Source organism: Chamaea fasciata, unplaced genomic scaffold (genome assembly GCF_029207755.1).
Source record: "Chamaea fasciata isolate MVZ Bird 193981 ecotype frontalis unplaced genomic scaffold, bChaFas1.0.hap1 SCAF_1, whole genome shotgun sequence".
Classification (NCBI taxonomy): Eukaryota; Metazoa; Chordata; class Aves; order Passeriformes; family Sylviidae; genus Chamaea; species Chamaea fasciata.
In genome coordinates, this window is record NW_027094086.1 from 139,333,485 (window position 1) to 139,347,152 (window position 13,668).

Genomic DNA, 13,668 nt, shown 5'->3' on the forward strand with positions numbered 1-13,668 from the left:
GATAAGGAAATCAGCTATGACACAGATGAAAGGTCGAGACACCAAATGATGAACTGCAATTATTTTCAGAAGTGATATGGAAATAAATCAGTATTAATCTATATACCAGTTCACATCAATGATGTATGCTCCTGGCTTTCGCTTACAAAGGAGCAAATAATGAAGAATGTAGGTTAAAAACTAAAGGAATGAAGACAAATGTGGAAGGCAAATTCCATCTCTGAGTTCCCTCTCAGTTCTGCTGAAGTAGTGTATACAGACAAACGCTTTAAATCAATGGGAGTATATTTTCATTGCACAGCAGAGTTAGTGTTAAATAAACAACTGATATTTCAATCAGTGAAGGCAAGAGGGATCTCCCAGGTTGTTTTTGGAGGAGAACTATTGTTACCTCTCTGGCCTTTCTCCAGGCTCCTGAATGCTGCAAGATGCAGAGGGAGAATTTCGCAAACCAGATCAGCTGACATTCCTGGGGCTGACTGGTCTAGAGGTCTCGAATTACTGCAGGGGTTGTAGGTGCCAAAGGGACGGGTGGGCAATGAGATAGAGACTGGCAGGCAGAGGTCAGAGGGAGCAGAGCAAGCCAGTGCTCCCCGTGCCAACCCGAGTCTGCAGGTTTACATGTGGTATCAGGTCTGTCCTGCTGAAAAACCCAGCAGGATAAATTTGGGCTGGATTAGCTGGATTTATGTCCTCTTAGCCAGAACACACAATAAGGAGTTCATCTTAATGTATGGCCCTATGACAGCTGCAGAATGACAGATAATGCTGAACTCAGAGCATAATGTCTACTTATGTTAACCCCCTGTTAACCTTTTTGAACAAATTTAAACTGGCAGAGTGTGTTTCTACCAGACTAATGCTTTTTGGTTTATGGCAGCAAAGTTTTGATCTGATACTAGGATTCTTAAAGCTGGATTTATGGTTTTGTCCTACCCTAGACATAATGTGAACTGAACATCTTGTGTTATTAACAAACATGTTTTGGTCTCTGGTTAGCTGGAGGTCTCATTCACTGTTACAGGATGAGAGAAAAATTGTGCCACCCAGAAACTGCCATCCAGCTTGGTGGGAGCACAGGCATTTATGTTATATGCATTAGAAGAAACATTTTGATAGAAAACATACAGATCCTGCAGTAAAAGTACCCAGAAGGTGCTGCTCCTCGTGGCTTTGAAAACCCACCCCACGATGAGGATTGATGGCAGCAGAGGTTCCCAGTGACCCTGGTAATAGGCAATCAGTCTCCCCTCAAAGCCACACACATGGGTTTCAAGTGTCTTTAGCTGACCACACCTCTCCCTGTGGGTGCTCCTCTGGAGCTCCTCCTGCTCCTGGGTGGGGGCTGCTGGCCACAACACATCGGGGCATCCCTGAGCCAGGAGGTCTTGCCATGCACAATGGCCCGTGGCTCCTGCTCAAAGGACTGAGAAACAGGATGCAAAAAGACCCCTAAGTATAAAGATTTTGCATGTTATTTTTTCAGATAAGTGTAAATGTAACTGCTTTCTCAAATGTGAACATTAAATCTACTCTGTAAAAACACAATTACTGCTGCCATGGCAGGCGTCAGTTGTCCCCTTTGAAGGAATGCCTTGAAAACGCAATCATAAAATCCTTGCGCATTATGGGTTTCATTAACATTGTACTCCCCTAGGATTCCCAATTGCACAATAACAGGAGTTCTTTAAATTTTAAATACCACAGACAGGAACAATTTCACTAAAACCAGATGTGAAACCCTTGCATGGGCCTTCTTACTGGTTCTAAGTACTGAAACTGGCTGGTAATTGATACCTATTAACATGTTTGTTGTTCAGATTACAGAAATGGAAACACTATACTATTTTTCCTGTGAAAGGATACGTTAATGAGGGACAATGACTTACATTGCAATGGCAGTTCCCTGCTCTTGATTAAATTAAAGGGCTGGTTTTATTTTTTTATTTTAAATTATGCTGTTTCATACTGAAGGGCAGTCAAGTGTGTGAAACATAAGTGCAATAAACAAGTAGGCTGGGTTTAAGGTTGAGATGCTAATGACATCCCATATAACAATAAACTACCCTCACGCATATTTTTGGCAGCCCTTGCTCCCTCATGCATATCTTTATTCCATTCATATTGGAAAATTCACAGACTTATTAATGTGTTTTTAAAGAAGAAATTCAATCTAGAGTGAATCTGTTTCTGATTAAGGAGTCACTCCAAAGCTCATGTTAGTTGAGCAATTTTCAAAGTGTGTTTGAGGGTAAAAATAAAATGGAGAAAGTACTATGCAGACTTACAGAGTGACTGTACTACAGTTATTTTGAATCTAAGCTTTGACATTGATTTTCAAACAACTAAGGAAAGGAAGGGAAAGGCAACTTTCACTTAATAACTTTCACCCTGTAAGCAGGTGGCACTCAGACTGAGGAGTCCGTACCTGCCAGCCACAAAGGAGCAATCTAGTCTTTTCACAAAAGAATGCGTTTCAGGTCCACAGATGGAACTCATGCAAATCCATTACTAATAGCAAGCCAACACTATTTTCTTAATTATTTTTGTCGAAATGGTCCAAAAGACTTCAACAGCTCAAAGGAGACAATAATATCTTGTGCCCTCTAGACGTCCTCTATAGATACCAATCTCCTTTGGCTGATACTCAGCGAGGTTTTCTGTTTCTTTTGTCTTAACAAAAACATTAACCTTGAAGGGAGAGGCAAAAGGAAGGGAAAGGAGAACTATAATATTTCCCCTATACAAAAATGCCCCAACAAACTGAGGAAATTAATATTTGGAGCTGAATTTTCAAGCTGTTCTGCCCATGTATGACTGTACATAGCTCACATATGTGCCCTAGTTCCATATGCACATTAGCAGCTCAAAGGCAGATATCACTATTTAACCAGCTGCAGTGTTTATGCAGGTATGGAAACCTGCAATTATGAAAAAATTAATGATTAACTGATCTACACAGAACTTCTGTCTTTCAGACAAAGGCATTTAGGCGGACATTTTCACTTTGAAAGTTCTAAGCTCAGCATTGCTGTATCCTTCAGCTTTGTTTTTTCGCTGTTGAATATCTTCTAGAGTTCTGCACTGTGCAGCAAAAAATCCATTTATGCTGCACTGCACAAAAGAAAATACTTCACATAAATGACTAGTTTACAATAGCACGCACAACAAAGCAGAACAAAGTGACCTCAGACCTTCACATACAAGTGCCTTCCTCCTTTTTATAAAATATTACAATTTCTTTTTTCTATGGGTAATTTCAGAGTATCAGTTTATCAGTTACGTGTCCTTGGTTGTTTGTCTGTAAGCTCTTATGGAGATGAACATCTGTTCCCAGGGATATTTGTACAGAGGAAACATGGGACTTCAATATTTTATCCAGACGCAAATTCACAACATGCAGTTACTGCCAGTGGCATCAAGACTTTGGAGAAGATGGAGGTTCATATGCACAAGGACCCTCTTATAGAGCTTTCTGATGGTCTGAAGCCCTTAGCACTGATCTCAAGATTGACAATTAACAGGAACGCATTTAGAACACAGTTGGAAGTTTGAATTATCAACATCGGTATAGAATTAAGCCACAATAAAATAAGTGTAATCAGAGCCAAATAAGAATTATCCAAGCCAAAAATAAGTTAAGGTGTTGTACCTTGTGAAAGGGGATGATATACTGAATCTCTGACCTAGCTCAGCTCCTTCTGCTACACAGGCTGAGTGATAGAAACTACCTAGCAGTTCCTCTGCAGCATGTGTAAAGCATCTCAACTCAATGCAATGAATCTTCAAGAAAGAATTTGTAGGCTCAGTCCTGCCAAGAGGACACAGCTACAGCCTAATTGCTCTGTGACGAAGTCTGCCTTGGGGATGCTGGTCCCTCCACATGGGCCCTGGGCAGCAAAGGTGGTGTCCAAGGGACTGCTCAGGGAAATGGTTTGTGCTGCTTTTTCCAGATCAGGAGCTGGGTGAAGTAGATGACACCCATGGCATGAGCAGTACAGCATGCAAATAACCACCAGCTTCTGGACAGATGTGGTAGCTGGAGGCAGCAAAAAGCTGCTAAAATTTATGCTCAGTGGTTGTTTCAGTCCCTGAGCACCCTGGTTTATGGCAGGAGGAAAAGGAGGCTGAGAAATTCATATGCAGGAGGCCTGAGGTACCCTGAGCTGTTTTAAGCATAAAACCTGGAGTAGTTTGAATTCTGTTTTATGTCTCTTATTAAAGAAGTTTATGGTCAAAAGAAGTCCTTTGAAACTTTTTCTCAGAAAGATCTAGTTCTAAGTGAAAGGATTTATATATATATATATATAGGTAACATATAGCTACAGAGTTATCATAACTTAATAATGTTAATAAGCGCAAAGAACACATGAATGAGATTTGACTAACTCTCTTGTTTTGATTATCTGGTCATAAATGTGCAAGTGACAGCAGAAAAGAAGGAAACAAAGGAAAAGTGTCGGCCCTCAGACCAGATGCAACACATGGAATTTGATTCTGATGCATTCCACCCTTTTTCCATGTGCATTCCATGGATTGCAAGTGGCAATGATTAATAACGAGTCTTGCACTTAGATAAGGTTGAGGAGATTTTAATGTTTATTCCTAAGTAATGAAAAAGGATCAACAGATTTTTTTTAATTTATTTTTTTTATTTTTTTTTGCCACTCTGAAGTCTGATTAGGTCCATTGTACATGATTGCCAGGAGCTCAGGATGCAAAGGGGCCCCCAAGCAGGACACCTGAGAGTCCCGTTGTGTGCCAGGGATCAGAAATGAAAGATTTCCCCCTCTTTCTTCCCTTTTCTAACTACTACTCAACATGTTTTTGAGCTTTCTTGCAGACATCAAACCTCACAGGAAACATCAGTGTGAACACTTGTATGAAAGGCTAATAAGGCATTGTTTTTATATGTCAGTAATTTCCTATAGAAAATAACAGAAGTAGGGGGAATGTTTCAAATCTATGAACAAGTTTTCAATGTTGGTAACATAGATATAATGTGCTTAAGCCTTTCTCTTAGCTTTTGCCAACAGAAATAGAATCTAGGTTTCAGGCAAGTAGTATAAGTCATCTTAAAATTGAGGAAAATCTGTGGGTTTTCATATAATGATATTAATACTTGCCTGCTAGTATATTTTCTTTTTGTACACAGTAATTGATATGTATAATCTGAACATGTGCAGGAGTCATTCAGCTATGGACCTGATAATATATAACAAACGACAAGCCCAAAGAGACTGACTGAACTCAAAGAACCTCTTCATGGTAGCAAGTGTTTGCAGGATTTCTCCTGTGTTAACAGAGCAAAGCTGAGGCAGCCCATCTTGGTAATGAATGCTGCGTTTAAGGATGTGGAAGAATAGCCACCAGACAGAGACCATTGAACTCATTCTGTGAGTAACACATTCTAGAAGGGACATAGGTCTTCTGAGGTGAAATCTGAGTGCATGAAAACACCACACTGTATTAATGCTTAACTGTAATCAGCTAGAGACATAGCACATACTCAGTTTACTGGGACATTCCACTTTAAGTGCATGTTAAACTAATATTGACTTTTCCACTAAACCAAAATCTCTGTTATTTGTGCCCAGAAGACTGCAAAAACAATAGATGTGGGAAGTAGAAGAATTAATCTTACTGACCTTTTCTTTTTCTATGCCTTTGGGAGTAAGTCTTTTTTTTTTTTTTTTTGTCTGTCTAATGGGGAATATGAGCTATTCACTTGCAATGATTCTTACATTATGTAGAAGTACTCCACTGTGTTTTTTCTTTCTTTCTTTTGCATTCTCCACATTAAATAAACTCCACGGAGTATTATTAATAACATCTTGAAAATGTTATCTCTTTACCTGTATCCATTCTCTGATAGAATCTTCCCCTGGGGTCCATCCATTCTCAGGGTAATTTAGCCGGGACCTTTCTGAAGACCAGATAGCGCTGTACTGAGAGGAGACAGTGATTTGATCAGAGTGAATTTCTCCTGACTCCATACCTAGTGGTTCCATGCACTGGAAATCTGAGGAAAAATAAATTACCATCATTATTATGGTCAGCTTCTTGATTTAGACTTTGAATAATAAGAACGTTTCCGTGCTTTGAATATGAGTATCAAAAGAATTTATTTTATGTGACTTTGAATACTTAAGCAACTTTTAGTGAGGCAGTGTTGGGCTTATGGTGTCATTCTTAATACTGCCATTCGAGTTGCCATGGCAATTCCTGCAATAATAATGCTATACAAATATTTTTAGCCCAGTATTGTGGCCATTTCAGTATAGGACAATAGAAGTGTCTATCCTAGGCTAGCACAGACACTCCTGTGGATTCATAATATAGAACAATGTATCTTCACCTCAAAATTATGCACAAACCCAGAAAAGAAAAATTAGATGGCTTTATGAAATAATTTGATTTTAAAACTATTTACTTCAGTACAAAAAATATAAAATGCTTAAAAATATTATTAAAATTTTAGCCATTCTCTTTGGGCTCTGGACACTGGAATTAAATAGATCAACAAAATTTGAACTCAGGCCACAAAATTATTGACCTAAGGAAATTACCACCTCTTCTGTAATGTGGTGTACTGCAAATGAGTTGATCATCTCCATTCAATCTCTTTTTGTTGACACAAAAAGTACCTAGCTAATTTAGAATCAATTGACTTCTTAATCACTATAGTGAGTTCAAAGGTTGATAGGGCAGAGTGACTCAATTCCTCTCTCAGTCTTTAGAAGTAAAGGCTCCAACCCCTATTAAGGCAAGAGAAACCACTAGTTTTAGACAGCTCCTCCCACCCAGGTGCTCCTGTGTCTTCATGTCAGAAGTTTACCAACCCCAGTTACAAGGGCAGGAGAAAAAACCCCATGTGCCTATGCTTCCATTTAAGGACTTCACACTATAGAAATATAATTCATTCCTGTATTAGAATTTAGGCTAAAATAACTGTGTGAAATGGAGTTGGATATATATTTGATATATGCTCCTTTTTATTACAGCTTCTCTGGATCTGATGTTTCTCTAATAGGGGTGGGTGCTGAGCTGAAATTTTCAACAACCATGAGTTGGAAAAATGAGCTTTAAATAAACAAAGTTTGGGGTTTTCAATGAAAATGAAAGTATTGTAAAAAAACCCCAAACTTAAATCTTTCATCGGGGATACAAAAATTTACATTCAGATATGTTATCAGGGTATTTTATAGGAGCTGCAGTTGTGGCTTCCCATAACTGAATTATACCAGCAATTCCTGTGGAATAGGACCCTGTTCCCCAGTTCTGTGCTGCTTCAGTGTATTAGGTATGTTGTGAAATACTGAAGCTGAACTACATTAGGGTAAGACTCAAAGGAAAGGAACTTCTGCTTGAAATCTGACGGAAAGCCATAAGCCACTGCAAAGAATATAAAACCTGATATGTGGGAGTAATATCAAAATACCTAAAAAGTGTCTAGTTTGATCTAGACATGCTGGCTTTCCCTGTAGTCTACTGAGAGAGACAAGTAACTCCTGGGGACATCATACATGTCTGAGATAAGTAGATTGGGCTGTCCTCTGGAGGTGACCAAACAACACAGAGTAAGGGTGGCTGAAATTAAACGAGAGAATTCACTTCTCTGTCTAAGTCTGCAGCATATAAAATGCTTCCTCTGGTCATCCAAAAGGGTTTTCATGCACACTAACTTCTGCTGTCCTGTGTTTAAGAGCTAAAGGCATCTTGGCATAGCAGATACTATTAATTCTGACTTCAGTGTGATGGTGCATCTACAGCCTAGGGAAGGTGATGGTGGAGGAGGTAGACATGGGGACATAAGTTGGTTGTGCTAGTTATGAAGAGATAGGAGCAGCACCTACATAAAGAGAAACCAAACTAGTTGAATGTACAATGCTTCCCATCCACAGAGGCTGTGTGTCCCCCATTCCCTCTTCCTGCCTATGTGTGTGTAAGAAAGCTGTTAGAAAGGCAGGGAGTGGAGCAGAGATGGAGAGTTACAGCTAAATTTTCAGTTTACTCATTTTTCTTTTGTCCGTTTCTTGATTAAACAAGTACATCAAATCTGTGTGAATCTGCTCAAAACTCAGGAAGACATACAAAGGAGAGGGAGTTTGATATAAAGTGTGTGTTTTATCATTGAGGAAAGCAATGAAATCAGCAAGGACATGGTGTAACACAGCATGTTATTTTCCTGTTTCCCTCACTTCATTTCATTCTCTGTCCAAAGGGTAAGCATGAAAATGAGTCAACTGAGAAAAAAGTATGAGACAGAGAAGAAAGCTTATGAAATGGTTTAACAAGAGCACATATATTATATGGGTTCTTTTTATTCAAGAAATCGATCATGAAAGCTTATTCCATGTAATAAAAGAAGGCTTTGGATAGTGCATTCATTGTTCATGTTTCATTATTTTAATGCAAGTGTTCAATTGCTCTGCATTCCTGCGTTTCCTTGGTCAGTGCAGTTTTTCACAATAATTATCCCAACTTCCTGGCAATACAGTGGAATAAAACTGTAAGGAGAATTCTACTTCTTGCACGTCTTTTCAAAGGGTAGCTGTTGTTTAAAAAAAAAAAGAAAAAAGAAAAAAAGGAAAACAGAACCAATCCTTCTCCACCATCTTATTTATTTAATGTTTCTTTAAAGCTTCAGGCAACACCTGGTGTGCAAGAAGACATAACAGAGAGTATTTTCCAAGGAGCTCTGCGGGATAGATAAATACTGACCTTCTGACACAGTGCTCTGTGACACACTGTAGTTTGCAGAGAAGCCCTCCTTTGCTATTGCACTGTCGGTGTAAAATACCATGGACAGAATCCCTGTGGAAGACCGGACACGTCCTGGGTTGTTTTGTCCACAATAACGCCCAATGTGTGGGCCAACTGCAAAGAAACAGCATACAATAGTAAACTACCGGTGCTGCTATAACAATAGGTGCCACAACAATATCTTCCCAAAGACAGTCCCTCAGCAGGAAATGGTGAACTTCTGTAACAATTCAAAATACAACACCATCAATAATTTAGCGATGAACAATAAATTGTTTATCCTACCCTAGCAATCATACTTCTGAAATGCTCCAGATAGCACTCCATGAACCTCTGAAAATGTACAGAACCAGGATTTTAAAAAGTGTCCTTCAAAGTGTGCAGACAGGGCAGTGATGCACAAAATTACACACACAAAGCACCACAAATATTTTCCAAAGTGTGATTGAAGCACCAATTTATGATGAGAGCAACTTGTCATAAATGGCCTGATTTGCCTACCCAGTACACAAGATACTGATGTGAGGAGTTCAAGTGACTTCCAGGTTTTATACTCCATACTGCAGATGATCTGCTAATTTCATCTCAAACTTTGAAAAACATTTTTGACTCAGACTATGACCAATGGCTCTTCATCCCTCTTTATTTAGGCTTTCAGAACCCCATAGTTCTTTTGCCCATATGGTCAATACTAAAGAATATTGTAAAAGAATTTAAGAGTGGAATCTTAATCATTTCAAAAGAGCAAGAATTTCTTAAGGATATCTCCACGTCACAGAATACACACACATACACAGTGACATGAACTCCATGTTAACACTGTGTAAACCTGATTTTGGTATTTTTCAGCATTTCCTGTGCAGTGAGATAATATTTTTTCTTAATTAGGCTACTCAATTCACAACCAACATATGTGGCCTACTAGCACTTGAGCATTCCCTACAGATAGGTCCCTAGGCTGTGGAATGGTGGTACATCTGTGCTTACAAACAATAAGAAAAGATAATGCTAAAACCCACCATGGAGTCAATCATGAAAACAATCATGAGGCGTCATTCTAATGCTTACACCACTGGCTTTCCAGGCTTAAATTAACACCTTGTCATTTCTCTAGGAAGTCCATTACACTTTCAGTTTAAAATATAAAATGTTTAGATATCCTAATTATTCACAGTTCAAAGAAAATCTACAGCTAACATAATTTTCCAGTCATTTATTGGCATTTTCCAACAAGTAAAACAGTTCCAGCTTGGAATAACTTTATTATGTAAGCTACACATTTCTGTAAGGCCCTAGAGTTGCCAGAAAGAGGGAGCTCAGATGTTACAGCTCTTGACGCCAGCATGTGCTTTTCTATCCATATTCTGGCCACAGTTAGTCTTCAGTTGCCTTGGCAATCCTATGGCATTTGAAATACCTGCCAATTCAGACTTTTTCCACTAAGGTTGTTCAATGCAGCATTGATAGAATGAAACATCCAATAGAGGATATAAGTTGAGTTCTTCCTCATCCTAGAAATCATTAAAGCTTCATGGTTTTATTTTTCGGAGACAGAAATTTGTTTTAGACTGTTACCATTAGCAGTTTTTTAAAAACACAAAACAATGCTGCCACATTCCAGTTGCTGCAAGTTTTTGTTTTTGTTTTTGTTTTCTTTTGCATTTTCTGTGTGCAAACAGCTCTGATCCTGCTCTTTTTCAGAATGGCTTTCAAGGTTATAGCTGCTGATGGTGGTCTAAACGGCAAGAACAAGGAGGATAAGGCCACCATGTTATGGTACTCTGAGCCTCCGTCCTCCCATTTCCTGTGGGGAAGCCTCTTTGAAACGACAAACAGAAGAGAACTTTGTTTAAAGCAGACAGGCTTAAAGATTCCCCATGACTCACTGGTTTATAATTTTTAGACATACTTAGTGATTATGCATTTGAGTCTTCAACAGATTGGCCCTGCCATCACAGTACTATTCCCTTTGCTAGCTATGTGGCTGCAAGTGCCAAAAATGTGCTGAATATGACACAAAGAGGTATTGAATTTTTTTGCACAACATGTAAACCTCAGCCTGCTGAGCTAATATGATATTGATCTGAGCACAACTGGATGAAATAGAGATTCTCCTTTTTCCATAAATAGCTAACATGAAGTTTCCTCTTCTATTTTTTTTTTCCATTCAAGTCTTGAAAACTTTTGAATGATAATAAATTATCAAATATTTCACTTGTCACCACATCAAATAAATGCTGTCCAGGAAACCCATCTGAGGAGTCATTCAGAGGGTGAGACTGCTGGCTCTTTAGGTAGACTATGCCACTGGGGGTTTTTTTACCATCTTCCTGATAATTCCTTAGGAAATGAGATGGGATTTCATAAAACTCTGTGTGGAGTTCCAGATGGCAATTTTAGGGCTGAGGGTGCTGAAAAGTCATTAGGCCAGCCTCTAACTGTGGACCATGATGTTGCTATGACAGCATCTCCCAGGAAGGGCTGCTCCAAATGTGAGTCACTTGGATTATGTCCTCACTCAGGGATGCTGTTACACCACCTGAACAAAGGCATTTCACTGAGCCAGCTACTGCAACTGACTGCCCATGCTGTTGCAATTTCTGAGACCTTGGCTCCTCTCTCCACTGGCACAGTATTGTACAGTGGAAAATTGAGTAACTTTCTAGTTAAAAGATGGAGGGACAACTAAGAAACCTATTTTGCCTGCATTTCCCAAAATGCAGAATCTAATTCTATAGCTTGAATAAATCATTTATTATTCTTAATCAGTATTTTTGAAGGTTTACAGATCAGAGTGTAGAATATATAGAAAGTGGCTGCTGGTTCAAGACTAAACAGAAACCTTATCCTTACTGATTCTTCTTTTCTTTACTATTGTTTGCCCTTCTGCATAAAGAATATTGTTATGAGGAAATGCCGAGACTTACTGAAATACACTTTTATCCATCTAGGTTAAATGTTAGCTTCTGGAATTAGGTTAAGAACCCCCTCCAAAAAAAAAAAACAAAAACAAAAACACAAAACAAAAAACCAGAAGCAAGGAAAAAAAGGTGTATCAGACTTCTAAAATATTAAAACAAATGTTATGTTAACTAGCCATGTATTTAATTTTAAAGCTTTTGTTAATAAGTATGCAGGTATGTTGTGGACAGTATTTTTGCATCACTATGATTTTTATTGAAAAAATATTTGTGCACAATTTAGGATGCTGAAGAAGAAACAACTGAAAAACGAATTCCATCCTCACATTCCAGTAGTCAACTACACTGAGCTTGTGTATGCTCTTAGATCTTAATGGCTTCTCACAAAAGTGTAGAAAGCAACCACAACAGGAGAACCACACTTAGATTAATAGCAACCTTCATTTGCACTGATGTTAATGACTGCAGTAAAGCATTCTGCTTTGCTCTGTAATTCAGTGGAAGCTCTTGTGGTATTGACTGAAGCAGCAATGCTTAGGCTGTGGTTGTCAAACCATACATAAACTTCTTTAAATTACGTTTGAGCCCTAGTAGACAGCTTATAGAGCTTCAAAGAGAGCTGCATGATGAATATGTGCAATTCATCACTAAAGCTAGTCCTCGTTTTGAGTGGGCTATTTTTCTTCAAAGTCATCAATGGAGTGTTCTCAGCAGACGCCGGCTGAGATATATCTGTGCCTTGGGCAAAGATATTTTTGGTATCTAGTTTATTCATGCAAAATCATATCTTTCTATTCTGAGATCTACTCACTCTCCTGCTCTAAATCCACCTGTTATCTCTTTCAAACCATTGTCCCCTTTCTGTACAATATTTGCAACAAGCACCCATAGTTCTCAGATATTCTTCCACTGGGTTTTTTTCAGGAAACAAAATGCCAGGTTTGAGGCATTCCTGAATGCCTACCATTCCCCTCTTGAAACAGCAAAACACTTATGCCACTGTTTAACTTCAGTCCTGTAAGTGTCCTTGGTGAATTCCTTTTGAAGTCAATCTAACTTCAAAGATAAGCACGTATTTTGTAGAATCAAGTAGCAAATACTCAGCACTTGCCAGCTTCGATCCACTGAAAGGACAGCCAGGTAGGCTGAGGACTCCATGATTGTGACAGAGCATTTCAGGATTAACATCTTTTTGAATGACTGTTACAGTTGCTGTCAAATTCTCTAACAGAAAATTGTTTTCCATCAGTGAAATGGAAATTACGTAGAAGTAAAATGTAAATGGAAGCATACTGACTTTGACATATCCTTTTAAACATCATTGTGAAAATTTGTTTAAAAGAACATTTCTCTTCTTTATTTTTTGCTTTTTTGGAGGGAAGGAAAGAAAAAAGAATCACAACTGTATAAAACAGCAAAATTATTTCCTGCTGATCTCCAGTGACTGTAGCTTATCAAGTTCTCTAGTGAAAACATCTTCCACTTATGTTGGGTTTCATCTGCTTTAACTTAGGCATCTAAAGTTTACATCTGGCTTAGGGATTCATAGCTTCTAGTGCAGTCAATGAGACGAGAAACTCTAGAGGTCCATTAACTGTGCCCTAAAGTAGATGTTGAGACAGGTCAGAGTGGGATGCTGTTCCCTTCTGGAAACAGAGGGACTCGCTGTGCCTGGCTCAAATCCTGATGCCTGCTTCCCAGAGATGCATGTTCAGGGCGCTGTCCATCTAATTCTGCTCTGGTTGAGACCACAATTATTTTCCAAAAATCTGTTCTCTCTCCTTTTACAATACTGCCATCGTCCCAGGAAACCACAGCTGTGTTACTGTGGAGCAGGGATGTGAACCGAAGGATATGTATTTTTTCCAGGTATTTCAGAAACCCTTCAGTCACATTTATATCAATGCAACAGCAGCTTTAACACAACTGGGCATGTGAGCATCAATGCATTTCAACAAAGCAAAGTAACTTCCTTTTCTGT

At 38.8% G+C, this 13,668-nt stretch overlaps 1 protein-coding gene across 1 annotated transcript in view; it reads right to left on the minus strand.

Annotated features, from left to right (window-relative positions):
• NRP1 (neuropilin 1) overlaps positions 1-13,668 on the minus strand; it is a 113,278-nt gene that overhangs the window by 45,478 nt on the left and 54,132 nt on the right. Inside the window, 2 exon segments of the mRNA XM_066200096.1 lie at positions 5,856-6,022; positions 8,725-8,880. Coding sequence (XP_066056193.1) covers positions 5,856-6,022; positions 8,725-8,880 — 323 coding nt within the window.